Source organism: Mobula birostris, chromosome 9 (genome assembly GCF_030028105.1).
Source record: "Mobula birostris isolate sMobBir1 chromosome 9, sMobBir1.hap1, whole genome shotgun sequence".
In the NCBI taxonomy this organism is placed as follows: Eukaryota; Metazoa; Chordata; class Chondrichthyes; order Myliobatiformes; family Myliobatidae; genus Mobula; species Mobula birostris.
In genome coordinates, this window is record NC_092378.1 from 74,683,308 (window position 1) to 74,710,140 (window position 26,833).

Consider the following 26,833-nt stretch of genomic DNA (forward strand, 5'->3'; position numbering starts at 1 on the left):
GAGCTGCTCTAAAATCCATCTCAAAGGCATTCTACAAATATCTTCTCTTGGGATCCAGCACCAATCTGATTTTCCCAATCTACCCGCATATTGAAATCCCCCGTGATTATTGTAACATTGCTCTTTTGACATGCATTTTCCATCTCCCATTGTGATTTGTAGCCCACATCTTTGCTATTGTTTGGAGGTCTGTATATAACTCCCATCAGGGTCTTTTTAACCTTAACGTTTCTTAGCTCTACCCACAACTATTCTACATATTTTGAACCAATGTCACCTCTTTCTAATGATTGCATTTCATTTTTTACCAATAGATCTGAGCCACACTCTCTGCTAACCTGCCCGTCCTTTCGATACAATGTATATCCTTGGACATTAAGCTCCCAGCTATAATCTTCCTTCAGCCATGATTCATTGATGCTCACAATATCATACATGCAAGTCTGTAAATGTGCTACAATGTTTAACTATTTTATTCTTTGTACTGTGTGAATTCAAATATAATACCTTCATTCCTCTATCCATCACCCTTTTTGATTTGTCCCTCTTTTACGCTGCAACACAACTTGTTCATTGCAATTTTGCCCTACCGTCAGACTCTTGTTGCTGACAGTGTCAGTACATGCTGCCTCGATTTGTAAACCAGCTGCCCCATCCTCAGCCCCGTCACTCCAGTTCCATCCCCCGCCAAATTAGTTCAAACCCTCACAAATAGCTCTAGTAAAACTACCTGTAATGATGTTGGTCCTCCTCGGGTTCCAGTGTAGCCCATCCCTTAAATACACATTGTACCTTCCCCAGAAGAGATCCCAATGATTTATTCTGGGGTAGAGGAAGTTATCATAAATTGCCACAACTGGTCAAACCAAAACTTCATACTTTACCCTTGTCTGGTGTATCCTGCTACAAAACTGGATGTATTTTGTTCCACTCAAACCCTGTTTTAAACATTGGGAATATCTGGAATTATCCTTGGGTTTAGAAGATTGAAGGGAAGTGGTTAAGAACTGATCCATACTGAAGAAGATCCAAAGGACTCCAAGTTTTTAAATCTCATGTTGTCTCACTAACAAATGACTGCTCACGATGATTGCAGCCCACCAAACGTCCATTGAACTAGCATCCTATGTCTAGATCTCAGGATCTTTATTGAATACAACAGTATTCAGTAAATAAAACAGAACTGCTCGATACAATGGGAGATCATGAGCTCAAACTCGAATAGGAGCAATTTGGGCTGATGTTTGGAATCTTGACTTCAAGTTAAGTGATGAAGCTGAGAAAAGACTTCTGGATGAACTAGTGAAGATAAATTAATATGATAAGATGTGTGTAATAGTAACTACACAACCTGCTTTGCTTCTGAAATCTGGTTCCACTGAAGTCAGTGGAAGTGAACTGAAGCAAATAGAAGCCACTGTGAGGTGTAGATGGACCACAGATTAAATTTTTAGTAAAAGCCATTCTGATAGAATGAGTAAGATGGACCAAATGGCCTCAACTAGAGTTAGCTGAAGGGTATGGGTTTAGGTTGGATTTGGCTCCCTGCCTTGTGGCTGAGATTCCACAAACTGTTGCCTCACTGATATTTGCTTCCTATCCCCAGTCAATTTGTTAATGAAGATGATGCCGAAAGTCAAAGGTTTTTAACAAGTGGATTTTTAAGGAAAACAAAATATGAAGAATATCAGGAAGAATATGTGAGTAATGTGTCCAACATTTTTTCATTTTGGCTTTTTTTTGTGGTTGATTGCTTCTTGTAAGTACTAAGATTTGTGCTTGTTTTGTATGGAGATGCACTGACTTGGCATTGTATTCCTCGCAGCATCCTGGGATGATATCATTTGGTATGTCAGCATTTAATCTCAGCAATGCTATTATGGGCAGTGGCATCCTCGGCTTGTCCTACGCTATGGCCAACACTGGAATCTTACTGTTTGTGTGAGTATTGATGTCAATTTACTGTCCAGGATTCAGTCTGAAGCACAACAGATACTGAGACAACTAGAATCCTGGCATTTCATAGAACTGCACTAGTTGACACAATAAGAGCAGTTAATGGATCACCTTACAGTCCCAGTCATCATCGAAGTGTGTTCAATTCCCACCATTGTCTCTAAGGAGTTCGTACCTTCCAAATGCCATGAGGGTTTCCTCCCACAGTCCAAAGACATGCATTTCAGGCTAGTGAGCTGTAGGCATGCTATATTGGCACCAGAGCCGGCTGCCTCCACAACTCTCACTGATTTGATCTGACACAAACGACACAATTCACTATGTTTTGATGTACTTGCGATGAATAAAGCTGATGTTTAAATTTTTAGTTTGGAATAAGGATGAAAAATAAATACTTGCATTTATTTTCATGGTAATTCAAATGCTCTACCATGCCACTCCAGCAATCTTTCAACCCCAATTTTACCTTAACCTAATCACAGGACAATTTATAATAACCAATTATCCTATCCTGCACATCTTTAGACTGTGGGAGGAAAGGGGAGGACTTGGAGAAGACCTATACATTCCACAAAGAGGACGTACAGAAACTCCTTATAAAATGATGCCAAAATTGAACTCCAAATTCCAGAACATCCTGCCTGTAGTAGCATTATGCTAACTACTGTGCTACTGTGGCACCATCAAAGTGTTAATATAGTAAATATGACAGATAATGTGGGCACAGAAAGCTTCCACAAACTAGGATATAGTGACAAACTGATTATCTGCTTTGGTGATGGTGATTGAGGAATAAATATTGCCAACAATAATTTTTCTTTGAAATAACAGCTAACATCTTTTCAATTCCACCTAAGAACTCGGGTGTTGACTCAGTTTATTGTACCTCTGCACCTGAAATAATGTGTAGATGTGTGATGTTTGACCAGTTAAATGCTGTTATACCTTGTACAGAAATTGCACACAGCAGAAAGACATTCATCAGATTGGATTTTCCATCAGGTAAAATTGCACATTATTGTGCCGAAATTAATGATTAGCTTTTTTTAATCAAAAGTACGTTGAAACATACAGTGGAATGCGTTGTTTCTGTCCATGACCAATATAGTCCAAGGATGTGCTGGGAGCATCCCATGAGCATCACCATGCTTCCAGCACTGTCCAGCAGAAATAGCATGTCCACAACTTGCTAACCCTAACTGGTAATACTTTGAAATATGAAAAACCTTACAGCAGCCAGAATTGAACTGTCATTGCAATTGCTGACACTGTTGAGTGTTACGCTAATCACCATGCTACTGTGCCTCCCTACATGTGTCTTGAAGTTCAAAGTAAACCGTATTATCAAAGTGCATCACCATACATAACCTTGAGTTTCATTTTCTTGTGGGCTTACTCGCAACTATAACAGTGCAGAGGACAACAAGCTGTACAAATTCAAATAGAAGAAATAATAATATAAATGAATAAGCAATAAATACAGTATTAAGAACCAGAGATGAAGAGTTCTTGAAAGCGAGTCCATTGATTGTGGGAACAACAGACTTGCTAAAGAGAAGGATCAGATTGCCAATGTTTCACTGTAGGTTCTTTCTGTAAAGAGAGTTACTGTATATCAGAGCTCTGGGCTGGCATTTCTAAATGTATATGAAGGTAACACTTATTTCCTGTGTCTATAATTATCTGTAATCTATTTACATTGGCAGGCACAGTGTTTAATTCAAGATTTAGAGGAAGGGGTCAAGATGTTATTGATTTACTAGGCAATCTTTTAAGTACAAAACCTTGAGAGTTTAACAGATTTGTTCAGAACCAATACAATCTCAACTAGTTTTTATGTTAGTTTTTACCAGTCCTCACCAAATTCTAATCTAGTCTTTTTGAGTTTGTTTGATTTCAAACAAATCATTTGTATCAATAAACATAATGGAAAACAAAGTTTTCATGACTTCTCAAAACCTTTGTTCACAATTGATTGTCCTTTTAGAATATAGGTGAATGAGAGAAAACTATTAGGATGACCATTTGACGCTGGTTACATGTCTCACAAGACACAGCAGTAAACAATATATGGCATCAAAAATAAAATTGGGGAATTGTTCCAACATTTCGATGAAATCTAATTATTTTTATGGTTAATAAATATAATGGAGAAATTATAAATCCAAATGGATTGGCTAATCCAATTGGCATCCAGTGGCTCCAGAATCCTGGCCACTCTGATTTAGCAAAAGGAATGTCTGGAATCACTCTGAACATTGATTTAAATTGCCGAGATGTGGAACTGGAATTTGTGCATCCTTCATGATAAATAAATTTATGCACATCAGAGCATATGATGCTTAAGCTGCTGCTGGTATTGACCAGTTACCGGTGACCTGAAGGACAAAGAGAAAAGAGAAGCTGGTGCTTCAGGAGTTCGTCCTGACTGGCTGTGGCATTTTCTGACTCAAATTTGGTTATTTAACCATCAGCATTGCCTGTGTTGTTTGCCTGGAACTGGTAAAAATCAAGTTAAATTGAGTTTATATTCCAAACCATCAGAATTAATTGAAGCATAAAATGCAGCATTCTGCAAATTGTTTCAAATGTTTACATAAATGTTTGTACTTATTTAAAGTTCAAAGTAAATTTACTATCAAAATACACGTCACCATATACTACCCAGAGATTCATTTTCTTGTGAGTATTCATAGTAGATTTAAAAAAAACACAATGGGTTCAATGATAAACTACATACAAACTGACAAACAACCAGTGTGCAAAAGACAACAAAATGTAAAAATACTAAAAAGTAAAAACAGTAATATGTTATAAATATTGAGAATGAGAGTTGTTGAGTCCTTGAGAGAGATGCTATCAATACTTGGAGAAACATAGTTATGTCCACCTTTTTATGTAAATCATCTTTTGTTTTCCAGGATCCTGTTACTTACAATGGCAATATTGTCCATGTATTCAGTTCATCTCTTACTAAAAACTGCAAAAGAAGGAGGTATGTGAGTAACACACAAAATACTGGAGGAAGTCAGGCAGCCTCTACGGAGAGGAATAAGTAGTCAATATTTTGGGCTGAGACCTTCATTAGAACTGGCAAAGAAGGGGGCAGAGGCCAGAATAAGGTGGTATAGGGGAGGGGAGGAGTAAAAGCTGGTAGGTGATGGGAAAAACCAGGTGAGGGGGGAGGTGTGGGTGTTGGGGGTATGAAGTAAAAAGCAGAGAGAGGATAGATGGAAGAGGTGAAGGGCTGAAGAAAAAGGAATCTGATAGGAGAGGACGGTGGACCCATGAAAGAAAGGAAAAGAGGAGGTGAACCCGAAGGAAGTGACAGGCAGGTGAGGAGAAATGGAAGGGTAAACGGTAGGGAATGGGGTATGTAGGTAGCTTTATACAGATGTTGCAGATGTCATTTAGCAAAATGAGCTAAACTATGGATGTGTAAATTCAGCATGGGTGAGGCCAGTACAATTCCTTCCTAGCTTACAAAGGGCCAACCTATACACAGACCATTCATGTGATCGAGGGGTTGGAACGCTGTGGGGCCAGATGGATCGGATAGGAGCTGCAGATTTCTCTCCCTTCTATGAACTTGGTTCACAGCTGTATTTGGACTTCGAATTGTGTGACGTCGGGAACCTGGCAATGACCTGCAAATGGTGATTTGCATGACACACCAGTGTTATCCCCAGATTAATTTTCCAGCGTAATGAATGACAGATTCTTTGGCAAAGAGCATAACTGAGAAAATGACTCAAGCATTCCCTGTTTTAAACTACTATCCAAGTAGTAGTTTTCCCAGCAGGAAGGTTTGCTAGCATTGCACAGAGTAGGGGAGGGATGGTTTAAATTAGACTCGCAGGGAAATGGGGACCAGAGCTTCAGAACAGATATTGGACTGGATGTGGAGAAGGATGTTGTTAACAAGGTCAGGAATCAAAAGGTGGGACTAATGTTCTAGGGTCCATTGTTTTAGATGTGATAGGGTGGGAGGGATTAAAGGAGGACAAGTGGCATTATTAGTCAGGGATATGTCACTGCAGTGCTCAGTCAGGACAGATTGGAGAGCTTGTCTAGTGGGGCTTTATGGTCATACCTTTCTTATTCCCCAGTTCTACCTGTGTTAATGGAGCTATATTTTGGACCTGCCAAGAGTCCGCTAGATTTAGAAGAACAAATTTGTAGAGAGAAACATAGGTTGTGATAGTAGGTGTTTTTAACTTTCCACATATTGATTGGGACTCCAAGACTGTAAAGAAGGATGGATTGGAAATTAAAGGTTTATTGTATGAGGAATGATTGGCTCTGGGCCATTACTCACTGGCATTTAGAAGACTCGGGGGAGGGGAAATATTTGAAACTTATTGAGTGTTGAAAGGTCTTGATAGAGTGGAGGTGGAGAGGTTGTTTCCTATGGTAGGTGAGTCTAAGACCAGAGGACACAGCCTCAGAATAGAAGGATGCCCATTTAGAAAAAAGTTGAGGAGAAATTTCTTCAGCCAGAGGGTGATGAATCTATGGAATTCATTGCCACAAGTGGCTGTAGAGGCCTGGTCATTGGATGTATTTAAGGCGGAGGTTGATATGTTCTTGATTAGTCAGGGTGTGAAAGGTTATGGGGAGAAGGCAGGAAAAAATAGGGGTGAAAGGGAAATGGATCAGCCATGATGAAATGGTGGAGCAGACACGATGGAAAAATGGCAGATGGAATTTAATACAGATAAGTGGGAGGTGTTGCACTTTGGGAGAACAAACCAAGGTAGGTCTTACACAGTGAGCAGTAGGACACTGAGGAGTGTGGTAGAACAAAGGGATCTGGGAATACAGATCCATAAAGTGGTGTCGCAGGTAGACGGGCGTAAAGAAAGCTTTTGGCTCATTGGCTTTCATAATTCAACCTATCGAGTACAGGAGTTGGGATGTTATTTTGAACTTGTATAAGAAGCTGGTGAGGCCTAATGGGGTGTGTTGTCCCAGTCTGGTCACCTACCTACGGGAAAGATATCGATAATATTGAAAGAATGCAGAGAAAAGGATGTTGCAGGGACTTGACCTGAGGTACAGGGAAAGGTCGAATAGGTTCGGACTTCATTCCCTAGAACGTAGAAATTGAGGGGAGCTTTGATGGAGGTATACAAAAGTGAGGAATTACAGATATGGAGGTCATGGGTTAAGGATGAAAGGTGAAATGTTTTTAATGGGAACATGAGGGGGGAGCTTCTTTACTCAGAGGGTGATGAGTGTGTGGAATGAGCTGCCAGTGTAAATGGTGGATGTGGGGTTGATTTCAACATTTAAGAGCAATTGAGGTGGGTACATAGATGACGGGTATGGAGGGCTACGATCTGGGTGCAGGTTGATGCGGCTAGGCAGATTAATGGTTTGACCCAAACTAGATAGGCTGAAGGCTGTGTTTCTGTGCTGTAGTGTTTCTATGACTCAATGACTCTGTCAGATCTCAACTCTATTAAAAAAAAACTGTGCAGTTACTACTTTGTTTAACAAGTGTTTTTTTTTAAATCAGGCTCTTTAATTTACGAGAAATTAGGAGAGCGAGCATTTGGGTGGCCCGGGAAAATTGCAGCTTTCAGCTCTATTGCATTGCAAAATATCGGAGGTATTGACACTTATGAAAACTCTAGGTTCAATTTTTAATTATTTTTATCATATTGATTCATGATAAACTGTAAATCTATTTGTTTTTGTTTTGTTAATCTGACAACTAACTCTTAGACTTTGGGTTGTATGACACTGGATGGAAAAAATTATCTTGGGGTTTAATATTAGTTGCAGAGAAAGCTTTTATTTGCAATAAGCTAGGATAAAATTTATCGGCACTTAAGGAAAAACTTAATTAAGAACCAATACAGAGTTAGGACAAATCACATGGATGGCCCAACGCATAGCTGGGACAAATTGTGTTGGACTGACTTGATTATTAACATTCTTTTACAAAAATTTGAAAAGGAGTGGATATGGTCTTATAGCTGAAATGATGCATGAAGTGTTAAATGGCTTTTTAGCTTGTTCATAGAAAAGAAGCCGATAAGGATGAAATGGGCAGTGGCGGCATGAATGTAAAATTGACATGGATAGAAGCTAAGAGAATGAAAATTGTTCAAACTGGGGAAAGATCAGATTCCCAGGATTCTTAGAATCATTGCTTGGGTTTAAATTTGGAGATGCAAAATTAGTTTTAAAAAAATATTCAGATAATACAATGCACGAGATGTTTCAGATGCTGGAAATCCAGAACAATGTTGGAGAAACCCAGCAGGTCAGGCTGCATCGATAGAAAAGGATAAATAGTCATGCTTTGTGCTGGGACCCTTCATTGGGACTCTGATACAATACAAGACATGGTCTGGTAAACAGTGAAGATGGCAAGAGAGTAACACTCCATCTGGTATATCATGTCCAATACTTGGCTCAGCATTTTGAGAGGGGTATGAAGGTTTTACAATTATAGAGTGGAGATTTAACAGATTGGTTATTCTGTTAATTATTGGAAGAGGTTATAATGTAGATATTCTAGATTAGGGGTTCACAACCTGGGGTCCATGGACCCTTGGTTGAAGGTAAGGCTCCATGGCATAAAAAAGGTTAGAAACTCCTGCTCTTGATAAACTGGGATTCCTCTTCTTGTAGCAGCTGAGAGTCAGGAGATTTCAGAGAGCTGTTTGATTCCATAGTTTTAAGAAACGGAAAGGTCAGTAACCAGAGAGCACAGCTCAATATGAGGGGAAGCAGTAATGTATGGAAAAGTTAATGTTTAGCATGCAGTGCCTGACAGGTGAGGAATACAGATTCAGCAGTACTTCTCAATGGAAATGTTAGATAGCTAAATGCAGAGGGCTGTAGATAAAGAATGGAAAACTGGAACATTTTTGAAAGCAGCTGTACAAACTTTACAGGACAGGTACCTTGTTACTGTGTTGTACATAAACATAAAAACAATTCCTTTCACTAGACACAGATTTCAAGTTTTCAAATATGGCTAACACAAGTCTGTTTATTCCATTTGTCTTAATCATGCAGTTTAATTTCTACATCAAAATGTTATCTTGGTGTTGGTAATATATTTTATACATATCATAAATCATTGCAAATTGTATTCCTGCCAGTGATGAACAGAAGTTTGTGTGAGATTTTTAGGAATGTTCTGAAGGTTATCTGTAAACACTGAAGCAGTAATGCTTCTTATTGTTTAAATTCCTATGCGACACTGGAACGAGCAATTTCAATTCTTGCTTTGTACATTAACAAAGTAATACGTCTAATTTATTTAATTAAATATATGGACCATTTTGCAAGTTTCCTTCTCTGTGGGTGTTCTTTTCTACTTCATTCTCATTTTACGCAACCCAGAAAAACTAATACCACCAAGATGTACTCTAGAAAATGAAAAATATATTGTATCATTTCAGATGACTTGACATTCCATTATCATAGAAACATAGAAAATAGGTGCAGGAGTAGGCCATTCGGCCCTTCGAGCCTGTACCGCCATTTATTATGATCATGGCTGATCATCCAACTCAGAACCCCGCCCCAGCCTTCCCTCCATACCCCCTGACCCCCGTAGCCACAAGGGCCATATCTAACTCCCTCTTAAATATAGCCAATGAACTGGCCTCAACTGTTTCCTGTGGCAGAGAATTCCACAGATTCACCACTCTCTGTGTGAAGAAGTTTTTCCTAATCTCGGTCCTAAAAGGCTTCCCCTCTATCCTCAAACTGTGGCCCCTCATTCTGGACTTCCCCAACATCGGGAACAATCTTCCTGCATCTAGCCTGTCCAATCCCTTTAGGATCTTATACGTTTCAATCAGATCCCCCCTCAATCTTCTAAATTCCAACGAGTACAAGTCCAGTTCATCCAGTCTTTCTTCATATGAAAGTCCTGCCATCCCAGGAATCAATCTGGTGAACCTTCTTTGAACTCCCTCTATGGCAAGGATGTCTTTCCTCAGATTAGGGGACCAAAACTGCACACAATACTCCAGGTGTGGTCTCACGAAGGCCTTGTACAACTGCAGTAGTACCTCCCTGCTCCTGTACTCGAATCCTCTCACTATAAATGCCAGCATACCATTCGCCTTTTTCACCACCTGCTGGACCTGCATGCCCACTTTCAATGACTGGTGTATAATGACACCCAGGTCTCGTTGCACCTCCCCTTTTCCTAATCGGCCATCATTCAGATAATAATCTGTTTTCCTATTTTTGCCACCAAAGTGGATAATTTCACATTTATCCACATTAAATTGCATCTGCCATGAATTTGCCCACTCACCCAACCTATCCAAGTCACCCTGCATCCTCTTAGCATCCTCCTCACAACTAACACTGCCGCCCAGCTTCGTGTCATCCGCAAACTTGGAGATGCTGCATTTAATTCCCTCATCCAAGTCATTAATATATATTGTAAACAACTGGGGTCCCAGCACTGAGCCTTGCGGTACCCCACTAGTCACCGCCTGCCATTCTGAAAAGGTCCCGTTTATTCCCACTCTTTGCTTCCTGTCTGCTAACCAACTCTCCACCCACACCAATACCTTACCCCCAATACCGTGTGCTTTAAGTTTGCACACTAATCTCCTGTGTGGGACCTTGTCAAAAGCCTTTTGAAAATCCAAATATACCACATCCACTGGTTCTCCCCTATCCACTCTACTAGTTACATCCTCAAAAAATTCTATGAGATTCGTCAGACATGATTTTCCTTTCACAAATCCATGCTGACTTTGTCCGATCATTTCACCGCTTTCCAAATGTGCTGTTATCACATCCTTGATAACTGACTCCAGCAGTTTCCCCACCACCGACGTTAGGCTAACCGGTCTATAATTCCCCGGTTTCTCTCTCCCTCCTTTTTTAAAAAGTGGAGTTACATTAGCCACCCTCCAATCCTCAGGAACTAGTCCAGAATCTAACGAGTTTTGAAAAATTATCACTAATGCATCCACTATTTCTTGGGCTACTTCCTTAAGCACCCTGGGATGCAGACCATCTGGCCCTGGGGATTTATCTGCCTTCAATCCCTTCAATTTACCTAACACCACTTCCCCACTAACATGTATTTCGCTCAGTTCCTCCATCTCACTGGACCCTCTGTCCCCTACTATTTCTGGAAGATTATTTATGTCCTCCTTAGTGAAGACAGAAGCAAAGTAATTATTCAATTGGTCTGCCATGTCCTTGCTCCCCTTAATCAATTCACCTGTTTCTGTCTGCAGGAGACCTACATTTGTCTTTACCAGTCTTTTCCTTTTTACATATCTGTAAAAGCTTTTACAGTCTGTTTTTATGTTCCCTGCCAGTTTTCTTTCATAATCTTTTTTCCCCTCCCTAATTAAGCCCTTTGTCCTCCTCTGCTGAACTCTGAATTTCTCCCAGTCCTCAGGTGAGCCACTTTCTCTGGCTAATTTGTATGCTTCTTCTTTGGAATTGATACTATCCCTAATTTCTCTTGTCAGCCACGGGTGCACTACCTTCCTTGATTTATTCTTTTGCCAAACTGGGATGAACAATTGTTGTAGTTCATCCATGCAACCTTTAAATGCTTGCCATTGCATATCCACCGTCAATCCTTTAAGTGTCACTTGCCAGTCTATCTTAGCTAATTCACGTCTCATACCTTCAAAGTTACCCCTCTTTAAGTTCAGAATCTTTGTTTCTGAATTAACTCTGTCACTCTCCATCTTAATGAAGAATTCCACCATATTATGGTCACTCTTACCCAAGGGGCCTCTCACGACAAGATTGCTAATTAACCCTTCCTCATTGCTCAAAACCCAGTCCAGAATAGCCTGCTCTCTAGTTGGTTCCTCGACATGTTGGTTCAAAAAACCATCCCGCATACATTCCAAGAAATCCTCTTCCTCAGCACCTTTACCAATTTGGTTCACCCAATCTACATGTAGGTTGAAGTCACCCATTATAACTGCTGTTCCTTTATTGCACACATTTCTAATTTCCTGTTTAATACCATCTCCGACCTCACTACTACTGTTAGGTGGCCTGTACACAACTCCCACCAGCGTCTTCTGCTCCTTAGTGTTACGCAGCTCTACCCATATCGATTCCACATCTACCCGACTTATGTCCTTCCTTTCTATTGCGTTAATCTCTTCTTTAACCAGCAACGCCACCCCACCTCCCCTTCCTTCATGTCTATCCCTCCTGAATATTGAATATCCCTGAACGTTGAGCTCCCATCCCTGGTCACCCTGGAGCCATGTCTTTGTGATCCCAACTATATCATAATCATTAATAACAATCTGCACTTTCAATTCATCCACCTTATTACAAATGCTCCTTGCATTGACACACAAAGCCTTCAGGCGCTCTTTTACAACTCTCTTAGCCCTTATACAATTATGCCGAAAAGTGGCCCTTTTTAATGCTTGCCCTGGATTTGTCGGCCTGCCACTTTTACTTTTCTCCTTAGTACTTTTTGCTTCTCCCCTCACTTTACACCCCTCTGTCTCTCTGCACTGGTTCCCATCCCCCTGTTGTGAACTAACCTCCTCACGCCTAGCCTCTTTAATTTGATTCCCACCCCCCAACCATTCTAGTTTAAAGTCACCTCAGTAGCCCCCGCTAATCTCCCTGCCAGGATATTGGTCCCCCTGGGATTCAAGTGTAACCCGTCCTTTTCGTACATGTCACGCCTGCGCCAAAAGAGGTCCCAATGATCCAAAAACTTGAATCCCTGCCCCCTGCTCCAATCCCTCAGCCACGCATTTATCCTCCACCTCATCGCATTCCTACTCTCACTGTCGCGTGGCACAGGCAGTAATCCCGAGATTACTACCTTTGCGGTCCTTTTTCTCAACTCCCTTCCTAGCTCCCTATATTCTCCTTTCAGGACCTCATCCCTTTTCCTACCTATGTCATTGGTACCTATATGTACCACGACCTCTGGCTCCTCACCCTCCCACTTCAGGATATCTTGGACACGATCAGAAATATCCCGGACCCTGGCACCAGGGAGGCAAACTACCATCCGGGTCTCTGGACTGCGTCCACAGAATCGCCTATCTGACCCCCTTACTATCGAGTCCCCTATCACAACTGCCCTCCTCTTCCTTGCCCTACCCTTCTGAGCTACAGGGCCAGACTCTGTGCCAGAGGCACGGCCACTGTCGCTTCCCCCGGGTAAGCTGTCCCCCCCAACAGTACTCAAACAGGAGTACCTGTTGTTAAGGGGCACAGCCACCGGGGTACTCCCTATTACCTGACTTTTCCCCTTGCCCCTCCTAACCATGACCCACTTGTCTGCCTCCCGTGGCCCCGGCGTGACCACCTGCCTGCAACTCCTCTCTATCACCTCCTCACTCTCCCTGACCAGGCGAAGGTCATCGAGCTGCAGCACCAGTTCTGTAACGCAGTCATCTAACAGCGATTTTTTTTTTTTTTTTTTTTTTTTTTTTTTTTTGAACAGCGCTATGATGCAGCTGAGCCTTAGCAGATCAACCCCAACCCCCAGCCTCTAACCACATTCAGAAGGAGAATGTTGCACAATGAAGTTCACACAAAATATCAGAATATATTAGGAACAGATACCAGCCTGTAAAATATAGAAAATGTATCCTGCAATTTGCAAATTCCTTAGCTAATGGTAATTTTTTGCTGAAATTGAATTAAATGTATACTAATAAAACACTTCCTATTGCAGCTATGTCAAGTTATTTGTTCATTGTGAAATATGAACTGCCAGAAGTTATTCGGGCAATTATGGGAATTGAAGAGTTCAGTGGGTATGTATCTTGGCTTTCAAATTAACATGTTTTTTGTCAGTTTTTTGAAATACAGTACCATATATCACAATGAATTTTGTATTTGGCCCACATTCAACCACTAGATGTGAGAAGCATTTATAATCTCGCGTATCGGTTAGGAATAAACCACAGCCTCTCAAGCCTGGCCGAACAGTTGTTAACATTTTCTCAGACTTGCCAGATCTTTGCCCATTCAGTTAACCTCTCTATATACTGTATTTTCAACACCTTAATTCAAGCCATTTTTACAAATTGTAAGATGTTGAGACCCCAGCATCTGTTTCTGTGGCGAACAGTCCACTCCCTCATACTACTAGTTATACACAACCTGTTTCCTGTGTTGGCCAGGCAATCTTCTTTCAGTACTAACACATTACCTATTACACCCAAGTATTTTTTGGCAAAACTTTTGATGCAACAAATTATCCAATGCTTTCTAGAAATGAACTATGAGCACCAATTTCCTCTTTATCCACAGCACATGTCACTTCTGTTATGTTTTGCAACTCTAGAAAGTAATTGGGGGAAAAAAATGGAACTGGGAAATGTGCCTACTTATTTTAGTGAGGCACGCACGTATGGCGTAGTGGTGTAATGACATATGCAATTATGTACAATGTTTGTAAACAAAATGCTTAATAAAACCATTTATTTTCACTACTAATCAAGTATAACTGAAATATTAAATACACTACATTCCTCCCTGCTTAATTATAAACTCCAACGCAACAAAGAATGCATCGCCACTATACCTACATTTGTTCTGTAATACAACTACCATATAGACATCCACAGCACAATATACTTTAAATTGTCCCATTCAGGCCTAAAGATGTAATCTGTTCTGCAACAAACTGCGCTCCATTGTTCCTGACTAAGTGTTCTGGAACACCTGTACTTGAGAAGAGGCTTCTCAACACATCCGCAGTGTGTGAGGCTGTAGTGGAGACTATTGGGAGCACTTCTGGCCACTTTGTAACTGCAACCACAACTGTTGTGCCCTTTGAACAGTCCAGTAAAATCCTGTCTTGGCATCTTCTGCACATGTTAGCATCTCTAACAGTGACCGGCATGTAGCTCAGCTTGTGTAGTACAGCAACTCGCAAATAAGGCAACCCCTGTCAAGGGCAAGTTCCTCCCAGCACTGGTAAGAATGGGGGAGCTGGGATTTCTGCTGCACATTCCAGCTATTTTGAGCGGTCATTTAGACCTGAGACAGCGTGGGGTCTTTTCTGGTTTCTTTTATCCCTACTATAAAAGGAAACTTTCCATTTGCATTAGGGAGAATATGTCAAGGAGAGTGTCCACTTTTGTAAATTTTTCTGGTATTTCCTTTTCCAAGGGTAAACTGGATAATCCGTTAGCATTTCCATGGTTAGTTACCCTATTGGATTCAATCTTGTAATTATGTCCTCCAAGAAGCAGAGCCTAACTCTGAATTGTGCTGCTGCTGTGAGTAGAACACACTCCTGAGCATTGAAAATAGACACCAGTGGTTGATGAGGGTAAACTCTCTTCCATACCAGTGCTGGTTGAAACGTTTTACACCCCAAACCAGATGCAAGGCCTCCGTCAATCTGAGTGGAATTTTTCTCTGCATGCAATGCAAAGGCTATGGGGCGTTCACTTCCATTGCTCATAACGTGACATGACTGCACCTGTACCATAAGGAGAGGCATCACAGACAAACTGGATCATAATGTGCGAGTACAGTGTCTGATGTCACCATTTCCTTTGTCTTTTGAAAATCACCTGATGCTGCTTTGCCCATTGCCATTTCTTCCTGATCTGTAGCAGTGAGTTCAAAGGGTGGGGCACAGTAACCAGGTTTTGTAGGAACCTGTTACAGTAATTAACAGAGCTTCAAAAGGACCAGAACTGTGACATGTTCTTTGGCTTTGGGGTATCCACCACTGCTTGAATTTTCTCAGCCCACTTGTGCAATGGTTGTGTGTCAATAAATGATGCTGATTTCAAGAATTCACACGTTGCAACATGCTGAGCCCATAATCATCTAATAGTTTGCCTTGAGATTTCGGAGATGTTCCTTGTCATCCTCCCCTTGCAATACCTGATCTAAAGCTTTCTGCCAGAATGCAGGAGAAGACACTCCAAAAATAAACTTATTATAGTGCTTATGGTGAGAAACACTTTGGACCCTTCTTCCATCTCCCTCTGTAGGTAGGCCTTAGCTAAGTCCACTTTGCAAACCTTTCTGGAGGGAAACATTTAAGCAAAGATATCTTCTATCCTGGGCAGAGGATATTGATCTACTTCCAGTACTGGGTTGGTGGTGACATTAAAGTCACCACAGATCCTAAGAGACCCATTCTTCTTGGCTGCTGGGACCATTAACGTTGTGCATTGTACTTGTTTATGTATTATTATCATTTTTAATTTTTTTTTCTCTCCATTAGGTATTGCACTGAACTGTTGCTGCTAAGTTAACAAATTTAACGTCACATACTGGTGATAATAAACCTGATTCTGATTCAACCTTGGAAAGAATTCCTTCATCCTCCTTGCAAACTAGTTTACTGGTTACTTTACCATGGATGTTATAAGGAACTGAACTGGTTTTGTAAAACCTGGGGTGTAGCATTTTCATTTAGCACTATTTTACACTTTGTATGTTCCAGTTTTCCAGCGTCATTCTTGAACACTGCTGTGGCATCATCCAGTACCTTTCTTCATTTGAGTTCAATTGACTTTTGTAGCTGCTGTGGCGTGCAAATAGTGGATAGATCTCCAATCAAGCTGCAGTTGTCTCAGCCAAATACAGACCCACAATGCTGGCCCTCCTGTTTTTACCGCATACAAGCCCAATGTGGTTTGTTGGTTGTTGTATTTCACTGTTATGGATGTCATTGCCACAGAAGTAAAAGTTCTTATTTGGATACCTGTAGGCTTCATTTCAGTATCTCTGAAATGCCGTTCACTCATTTTGTGGAATGACTGAAATTGACAAGCCGGTAAATCTCGTCTATCTAGTCCGATGTCACTCTCATAATTATCAGATTTTTCATCAACAGAATGCAAATTAGTGTTCTTTTTGAAACTGCAGCTTGACTTTTTATTTTTATCTCTTTCCTGTGCAGTCAATTTATTACTTCTGGCCAAAATTCTCTGTTGGTTCTAAATGATTCTGCATTACGTTCACAATATCAACAAAACTCATTCCAGCAGGTTTGGTTGGAACAGTTAAACTTGTAAGCGAACTGTATATTTTTTCCACCCACCGCACTCAACATTGGCATTGCTTTTCAGCAATTTAAGTTGCTTCAAAATACTGCTTAGTTTGTTTAATCCAGTGGCCCCCAACCACCAAAGCATGTGCAAGGAAACGATGTGATTTGGCGATATGAACCGATATGAGTCAGCTGCATCTTTCCTCATTCCCTGTCACATCCACTGTTGAATTTGAATGCACGCGAGGTCATTACACACACGTCATCCATGTCAGCACGGGAAGAAGATGAGCTCCTCGAGCTTGCAAATGACGGCGGGCTGAAAAGGCATGCACACACAGGTGCCTGCGCAAGGCTTCATGGTCATGGTAGTCTTTCGGGGTAAACACAGTGAGAAAGTGTGTTTCCTCCCCCCGGTCGGCTGACCAGTCCGCAAGAATATTGTCAATGTTAAACTGGTCCGCAGTGCAAAAAAGTTTGGGGACTCTGGTTTAATCTACATCATCTATTTATCTTTTGTGCACTCGAATCATCAATATTTCCTGGTACTCACTGTTTATGAACCCAAGAATTCCATCCATTTTCTACCTTTTTTTAAAAACAGAATATCTTTCTCCCCTTCCAAAGGAGGGGAAAAAAATGTGCTGTGCTCTTTTTATTCACTCTAATGCCTCTCTGGACCCCCCCCCCCCCCCCCCGCTGGTCACCTGTCTTTGTAAATGTCCTGAATAGTGGGAAGTGCATATCTACAGATGCGCTGGGCTGTCCGCACTACTTTTTGCAGAGTCCTGCGATTAAGGGAGGTACAGTTCCCATTTCAGGCAGTGATGCAGCCAGTCAGGATGCTCTCAACTGTGCCCCTGTAGAAAGGGCACATACCAAACTTCCTCAACCGTTTCTACTACATTAGTCTTGAGACATTCCTCGAGTCTAACTTGGCCGATAACAATTTGCATGAGTCATTTAATGATCCAGTGATCAAGCCTTTCAATTTGCATGAGTCATTTAATGATTCAGCTTCCACTTCCTTTCTGAATTCTGAACTATTTGTCCTGTCAATGTCGTAGGTGCTTATGTGTACAACACTGACATCATTCCACAGCACTTCAAATTAAACTTCAGCAAAATCCCAAATTCTAGCACGAGAGTTCTTCTGCACTTGTTCCTTGTGCAGAGAATTGTTTCATTCCTGTCACTACTCTGTCTATTTTTGCTTGGTTTCTCTACTTCCTGGAGAAACTCAGTTCAATTGAAACAAGTTCAGACCCGTGGGATTTCTGTAAAGGCCGAGTCACCGGTGTCCCTGCCTGCCCCTGCGGAGGGTGGCGCCCCTGTGCTCCTGACATCTGCGTTTGTCTACCTGTTTCACTTCCTTTCCCTGACCAATGACAAAATTGAAAGAACTTGCAAATGAATATTTGATAATTTCCGGGGATTTTGTTGTCACACGGATCCAGGGAGATGTAACACTTGTATGTCTCAGAGCTATGGCTGAAAAATGTAACTGAAAAGGATTTGCTGAATGAAAATGCAAGAAGTCTCTAATGAAACAATGACATCTCTTACAGACAATGGTATACAAATGGCAATTACCTTGTTGTGATTGTGTCGCTGTGCATCATCCTACCTCTGACGTTTTTAAAAAATTTAGGTAAGCTTTAATTTTAAACTTAAGTGAACTTGGAAGCATAAGTTGGAAACAAGCGTTCTCAGGGAAACGTATGGAAGAAATGTGGCAAATATTCAGGAGATATTTGCGTGGGGTTCTGAGTAGGTATGTTCCAATGAGACAGTGGTGTACAAAGGCTATTGTAAATCTAGTCAAGAAGAAAAGAAGAGCTTACAAAAGGTTCAAAAAACTAGGTAATGATAGGCATCTAGAAGGTTATAAGACTAGCAGGAAAGAGCTTAAGAATGAAATTAGGAGAGCCAGAAGGGGCCATGAGAAGGCCTTGGTGGACAAGATTAAGGAAAACCCCAAGGCATTCTACAAGTATGTGAAGAGCAAAAGGATAGTGTGTGTATCCTCCGTTGGTCATGGTTGACCCTGGGTACTGCGTCTCTGGTAGTCACTGGTTTGTCGAGCAGCGTCAGCTGTGGCTATTGAGGCCAATCCTGGAATGGCAGGCTCTGCCACAGTTGCTGCATGTGTAGAGCTTCGCGGAATTATTGCCCGCTGTGCTCTCCATTTAGCTTTCCACTCCTCAAACTGACTCAAGGTCACTCTTTCACCTTGCTCTAGGTGTTGCTGAAGTTGTTGTGGTCATCTGCTATATCCTCCCAGCACTCTGATGATTTTTAAGGCACTTGCAGAGGTCCTTGAAGCGAAGCTGGGGTCTACCAACGTTCCTCTTGCCTGTTGCTAGTTCTCCGTAGGGCATGTCGTTTGGCAGTCTACCATCCTTCATACGATGGACATGGCCCAGCCAGCACAGTCTGCGTTGTTTTAAAAGCGTGAATATTGTGGGAAGGCCAGTGCGGGAGAGGACCTCCAAGTTTGGGACTTTGTCTCTCCAGGTGATGCCAAGGATGCGGCGAAGGCTGCGCAGGTGAAAACTATTGAGTTCCCTCTCCTGCTTGGAGTCCAAGTCTCGCGACCATACAGGAGGGTGGTGATAACACATGCATTGTGCACAGCAGCCTTGGTCTTTGTAGCGAGTTTTGGATTCTCCCAGACCCGCGAGGAGAGTTGAACAAGGATCGATGCTGCTTTGCCAATACGCCTATTGATTTCAGCATCGAGGGAGAGAGTGTCACTAATGGTCAACCCAAGTATGTGAACTCGTAGACCACTGCTAGAGCGTAATTGTCGATGGTAATGACTTGTGTCTCCACTACATTCTGGGCAAGGACATGTGTTTTCTTCAGGCTGATGGTAAGCCTGAAGTTCTTGCATGCCTTTGAGAAGTGGCCCATGAGAGTTTGTATTTGCTGTTTGGTGTGCGAGTTAATAGTATCATTGGCAAAGAGCATGTCACGTATTAAGATCTTTCACACCTTTGTTCTTGCTCTCAGGCGCGCAGGGTTGAACAGCTGCCCATAAGACCTGGTGTGTATGTAGATACCTTCTGTCAACATCCCAAACGCGTGCTTCAATAGCAGAGAGAAGAAGATGCCGCATAATGTTGGGGCAACACGCATCCTTGTTTGACAACACTACCAGTAGCAAAGGGTTCTGATGAGCTGCCATCGTACTGAACAGTAGTTCTCATGTCATCATGGAATGACTTGATGATACTTTGGAGTTTTGGGGGCAACTGATCTTGAGAAGAATCTGGAAGAACCCATCCCTGCTGACAAGGTAGAAAGCCTTGGTCAAGTCGATGAAAGTAATATAGAGGGGTATCTAGCAACACACATAAAAATTGCTGGTGAATGCAGCAGGCCAGGCAGCATCTATAGGAAGAGGTACAGTTGACGTTTCGGGCCGAGACCCTTCGTCAAGACGAACTGAAAGAATAGATAGTAAGAGACTTGAAAGTGGGAGAAGAAGGGGGAGATCCGAAATGATAAGGGAAGACAGGAGGGGGAGGGATGGAGCCAAGAGCTGGACAGTTGATCGGCAAAAGGGATATGAGAGGATCATGGGACAGGAGGCCAACGGAGAAAGAAAAGGGGAGGGGGGGAAGCCCAGAGGATGGACAAGGAGTATAGTGAGAGGGACAGAGGGAGAAAAAGGAGAGAAAGACAAAAAAAATGAATAATAAATAAATAAGTGATGCAGTACGAGGGGGAGGTGGGGCATTAGCGGAAGTTAGAGAAGTCGATGTTCATGCCATCAGGTTGGAGGCTACCCTGAGGGAAAATAAGGTGTTGTTCCTCTAAACTGAGTGTGGCTTCGTCTTTGACAGTAGAGGGGGCCGTGTATAGACATATCAGAATGAGAATGGGACGTGGAATTAAAATGTGTGGCCATTGGGAGATCCTGCTTTCTCTGGGCCAGAGTGTAGGTGTCCAGCGAAAGAGTCTCCCAGCCTGTGTCGGGTCTTGCCAATATGTAGAAGGCCACATCAGTTGTTCCCTGCACTTCTGGAGTTGACGGGGAGAAAATCATGTTGACAGTTGACCTCCTTGCGTGAAAACCACATTGGGACTCTGGGTAGACTCGTTATGCCAGAGTTTGTAGACGTGCCAGAGTTACATGAGCAAAGACTTTGCCGACAATACTCAGGAGGGAGATACCCCTGTAGTTGTTGCAGTCACTCCTATCACCCTTGTTTTTGTACAAAGTGATGATTTTGGAGTCGCGCATATCCTGTGGTACGGCTCCTTCCTTCCAGCACTGACAGAAGACCTTGTGTAAAGGTTGGAGGAGTGAGCTATTGCAGTATCTGATCAGGTCTGGAGGAATCCCATCATTGCCAGGAGCTTTCCCTGGGACCAGACTGTCAATTGCCTTGCTGAGGTCCTTAATGGTTGGTTCGAAGTCGAGTTCATCCATGACTGGTAGACAATCGATGGCGTCAATGGCTGAGCTAACAACAACATTTTCCCTCGAGTAGGGCTCAGAGTAGTGTTCTACCCAGTGTTTCATCTGCTTGCTTTTATCAGCGATTATTTCACTGCTGGATGACTTCAGGGGTGCTGTCTTACTCTGTGTTAGGCCAAGGCCTTGATACCATCATACATCGATCTGATGTTCCACAGGGGACTGTTCCACTGGGGCTCCACAGAGGACTGTCTTGTCTCCCTTTCTCTTCACCATTTACACCTCGGACTTCAACTACTGCACAGAGTCTTGTCATCTTCAGAAGTTTTCTGATGACTGTGCCATAGTTGGATGCATCAGCAAGGGAGATGAGGCTGAGTACAGGGCTACGGTAGGAAACTTTGTCACATGGTGTGAGCAGAATTATCTGCAGCTTAATGTGAAAAAGACTAAGGAGCTGGTGGTAGACCTGAGGAGAGCTAAGGTACAGGCAACCCCTGTTTCCATCCAGGGGGTCACTGTGGACATGGTGGAGGATTACAAATACTTGGAGATACGAATTGACAATAAATTGGACTGGTCAAAGAACACTGAGGCTGTCTACAAGAAGGGTCAGAGCCGTCTCTATTTCCTGAGGAGACTGAGGTCCTTTAACATTTGTCGGACGATGCTGAGGATGTTCTACGAGTCTGTGGTGGCCAGTGCTATCGTGTTTGCTGTTGTGTGCAGGGGCAGCAGGCTGAGGGTAGCAGACACCAACAGAATCAGCAAACTCGTTCGTAAGGCCAGTGATGTTGTGGAGATGGAACTGGACTCTCTGACAGTGGTGTCTGAAAAGAGGATGCTGTCCAAGTTGCATGCCATCTTGGACAATGTCGCCCATCCACTACATAATATACTGGTTGGGCACAGGAGTACATTCAGCCAGAGACTCATTCCACCAAGATGCAACACAGAGCGTCATAGGAAGTCATTCCTGCCTGTGGCCATCAAAATTCACAACTCCTCCCTTGGAGGGTCAGACACCCTGAGCCAATAAGCTGGTCCTGGACTTATTTCCTGGCATAATTTACATATTACTATTTAACTATTTATGGTTTTATTACTATTTATTTATGGTGCAACTGTAACGAAAACCAATTTCCCCCAGGATCAATGAAGTATGACTATGTTGCCTGTCACAGCTGCTGTCTGAATGTCCTCACTGGGCTGGAGCCAGTACTCATTTGTACACTGCCTTGCAGTCTGTTGCACTTTGCTTCTAGCAGCTCGAAGTGCCTGGCGTGTTTGGTCAGATGGTGAGCGCTTGTACTCTGTGAGAGCTGCACGCTTGGCTTCAATGACAGGAGTCATGATGGACTTTGCCTCAAACCAGTCATTGCTCTTTGTGCTCTTTCTTCCAAAGATAGAGTGTGCTGATTCGTGGATGGTGCCGCGAAGGTATGACCATTGTTCTGTTGCAGTATCTCCTTGTGAGGAGGTGGTCATAGCACCCTGTACTGACTTGGCAAACTGGTCAACCTTTTCTGACTGTTTCATCTCTGTTGTGTTGATGCGAGGTTTTCCAGTTTGTTTGGAGTGGTGGATTTTCTTTGGATGTAGTTTGATCTTCCAGCATACTAAAGCATGATCTGTAACGCAGTCTGCCCTGTGGCATGAGCCTGTGATTAATACAGAGCTGATGAACTAATGATGATGATCATGTCTAGTTGGTGCCAGTGTTTAACAGTGGATGTCGCACTCAGACCTCGTACTGCGATTTCGTCTGAAAGTAGCAGTTAGTTAGACACAGGCCGTGATAGGAGCAGAAATTCAGGAGATGTCCATTGTCATTTATTTTGCCAATTCCAAAGTGACCAAGACAAGACGGTTAGGAATTGTTATCGGTTCCCACTCTGGCGTTGAAGTCACCGAGGAGAACTAGGTGCTCATCACTGGGAATATTCCTGACAACAGCTTCTAATTTGTCGCAGAAGACTTGAGAGAATCGGACCAATCAAGTGTGACAGTGGAAAAGTGAGTATGGAACCAGAGGAAATAGCAGACGTACTTAATAAATACTTTGCTTCAGTGTTTAATACGGAAAAGGATCTTGGCGATTGTAGGGATGACTTACAGCAGACTGAAAAGCTTGATCATGTAGATATTAAGGAAGATGATGTGCTGGAGCTTTTGGAAAGCATCAAGTTGGATAAGTCACCGGGACCAAACAGGATGTACACTAGGCTACTGTGGGAGGCGAGGGAGGTGATTACTGAGCCTCTGGCAATGATCTTTGCATCATCAATGGGGACAGGAGAGATTCTGGAGGATTGGGGGGGTTGCAGATGTTGTTCTCTTATTCAAGAAATAGAGTAGGGATAGCCCACAAAATTATAGACCGGTGAGTCTTACCTCAGTTGATAGAGAAGATCCTGAGAGGCAGGACTTATGAACATTTAGAGAGATATAATATGATTAGGAATTGTCAGCATGGCTTTGTCAAAGGCAGGTCATGCCTTATGAAGCCTGATTGAATTTTTTTTTTTTTTTTTTGAGGATGTGACTAAACACATCGATGAAGGTAGAGACGTAGATGTAGTGTATATGGATTTTAGCAAGGCATTTGATAAGGTACCCCATGCAAGGCTTATTGAGAAAGTAAGGAGGCATAGGATCCAAGGAGACATTGCTTTGTGGATCCAGAACTGGCTTGCCCACAGATGGCAAACAGTGGTTGTAGATGGGTCATATTCTGCATGGAGGCCGTTGACCAGTAGTGCACCTCGGGGATCTGTTCTGGCACCCCTGCTCTTTGTGATATTTATAAATGACTTGGATGAGTTAGTGGAGAGTTATGTTAGTAAATTTGCTGATGACGCAAAGGATGGGGGTGTTGTGGATTGTGTGGAGGGCTGTCAGAGGTTACAGTGGGACATTGATAGGATGCAAAACTGGGCTGAGAATTGGCAGATGGAGTTCAACCCAGATGAGTGTTTGGTGGTTCATTTTGGTAGGTCAAATATGATAATAGAATATAGTATTAATGGTGAGACTCTTGGCAGTGTGGAGGATCAGAGGGATCTTGGGGTCGGAGTCCATAGGATACTCAAAGCTGCAACGCAGGTTGACTCTGTGGTTAAGAAGGACAATGGTGTATTGGCCTTCATCAATCGTTAGATTGAGTTTAAGAGCAGAGAGGTAATGTTGCAGCTATATAGGACCCTGGTCAGACCTCACTTTGCGTACTGTGCTCAATTCTGGTCGCCTCAGTACAGGAAGGATGTGGAAACCATCGAAAGGGTGTAGAGGAGATGTACAAGGATGCTGCCTGGATTGGGGAGCATGCCTTATGAGAATAGGTTGAGTGAGCTCAGCCTTTTTTCCACGGAGCAACGGCAGATGAGAGGTGACCTGATAGAGGTGTACAAGATGATGAGAGGCATTGATCGTGTAAATAGTCAGAGGCTTTTTCCCAGGGTTGAAATGGCTAGCATGAGAGAGCATAGTTTTAAGGTGCTTGAAAGTAGGTACAGAGGAGATGTCAGGGGTAAGTTTTTTACGCAGAGAGTGATGAGTGCATGGAATGGGCTGCCGGTGACGGTGGTGGAGGCGGATACGTTAGGGTCTTTTAAGAGACTCCTGGATGGCTGCATGGAGCTTAGAAAAATAGAGGGCGATGGGTAAAGCCTAGGTAGTCCTAAGGTAGGGACATGTTTGCAACAGCTTTGAGGGTCGCAGGGCCTGTATTGTGCTTTAGGTTTTGTATGTATCTTTGTTTCTAAGCTGTCTATCTGATGCTGCTACACTTTCTCAGACTAGTAAAGCAAGGTTTTATTCTGCTGGGTGTGTCGGCCATCTCACAACACCAACAAGACTACTCAAATTGACCTGTAGGCATCTGGTGGAATGGAGTTTGTTAGTTCCACATTAGATTAAAAACAAATGTATGTGTCTTTCTGCTGTGGCACATCAGGAAATTGGCCTCAAGTTGTCAAGTGTCTTCTCTCCCTATACAGTACAGGAAAGTTAATTGTAAATTTTCAGAAGTTAACAGTTGTAAATTTCTCAGTATCTTATTAGTAGCTTACTGACAGAAAAGCCTTAAACTGGCAGTGGAATGGTTGAGCTCAGATTAAATCATTTATTATACTTTGTCCCATTTGAAATCATCTATCAAATTATATTTCATTTTATGGGCAGTTTTCTTGGAATGAAAATAATTAGCACAGATCACATTACAGCATGAACAGACAAATCACTTCCACTGACAAAGGAAACTGAGGGTATTCAAGTAGACCTCTAGAGAGTGCTGAAATATTTTGACAGGAAGGGGTGAAAGAATGCTTCTGGACATGGACGTAACTGGATACCTTTAGTACACACTAGTTATTAAGAAACAGAATTCAGAAGGATAGAAGGTAGAACATGATATACTGTAGCACACTGGTCTTTTGGGCCACAATGTTGTACTGATTTTTTAAACTATACGATCAATCTAACTCCCTCTTCATACATAGCTTTCATTTTTCTTACATCCATCTGCCCATCTTGGAGTTTCTTAAATGCCCCTCATATATCTGCCTCTACCATCACCCCTGGCACCCACCTCTCTCTGTATACCAAAAAAAAACACTTACCTCTGACATCCTGTCTATAGTTTCTTCCAATCACCTTGAAATTATGTCCTCTTGTATTAGCCATTTCCAACCTGGCGAAAGTCTCTGGCTATCCATAAGACATGGGAGCAGAATTAGGCCATTCATCCATTTGAGTCTGCTCCGCCATTCTATATGGCTGATTTATTATCCCTCTCTACCCCATTTACCGGCCTTCTCCCTGTAACCTTTGACACCTTGACTATTCAAGAACCTATCAACCTCCACTTTAAATATACTCAATGACTTGGCCTCCACAGTGACAATGAATTCAACAGATTCACTACTATCTGACTAAAGAAGTTCCTCCTCAGCTCTATTCTAAATGGATTCCCATCTAGTTTGAGGCTGTGTCCTCTGGTCCTATACTCCCCCACTATAGGAAACATCCTCTCCACATCTACTCTGTCTAGACCTTTCAATATTCCATAGGTTTCCATGAGATCCCGCACTCCTCCTAAACTCCGGCAAGAATAGGTCCAGAGTTATCATGTGCTCCTCACAGGGTAAACTTTAATTCCCGAAAGCATTCTCATGAGGTACCTCTGGACCTCTGCAATGCCAATCTATCTGCTCTATCTATGACTTGTACGCTTCCATGAAGTCACCTGTCATCATCCTTCACGCCAAAGAGAAAAACCTGAGTTGGCTCAACCTCTGACGATCAGGCATGATCTCTAGTCCAGGCAGCATCCTCTGTATACAGACAATGATTGATATGAATGAATTTCAGGGGAACTTGGTTAAGATTGGAAAAGTAAAGTAACAGAAGTTAATGCTGGTGAAAACAGAAATACAAATGGTGACTAAGTGCTTGGAGAGTTTTCTGTTGCTGAAATT

At 42.4% G+C, this 26,833-nt stretch overlaps 1 protein-coding gene across 5 annotated transcripts in view; it reads left to right on the forward strand.

The window, feature by feature from the left end:
* The window catches only part of slc38a4 (solute carrier family 38 member 4), a 125,417-nt gene that overhangs the window by 72,158 nt on the left and 26,426 nt on the right, over positions 1–26,833 (forward strand). For all 5 annotated transcript variants that reach the window (XM_072268266.1, XM_072268267.1, XM_072268270.1 and 2 more), the window contains 6 exons: positions 1,607–1,700; positions 1,826–1,941; positions 4,878–4,951; positions 7,478–7,570; positions 13,637–13,718; positions 18,496–18,578. In XM_072268266.1, coding sequence (XP_072124367.1) covers positions 1,607–1,700; positions 1,826–1,941; positions 4,878–4,951; positions 7,478–7,570; positions 13,637–13,718; positions 18,496–18,578 — 542 coding nt within the window. The remainder of the gene's footprint in view (positions 1–1,606; positions 1,701–1,825; positions 1,942–4,877; positions 4,952–7,477; positions 7,571–13,636; positions 13,719–18,495; positions 18,579–26,833) is intronic.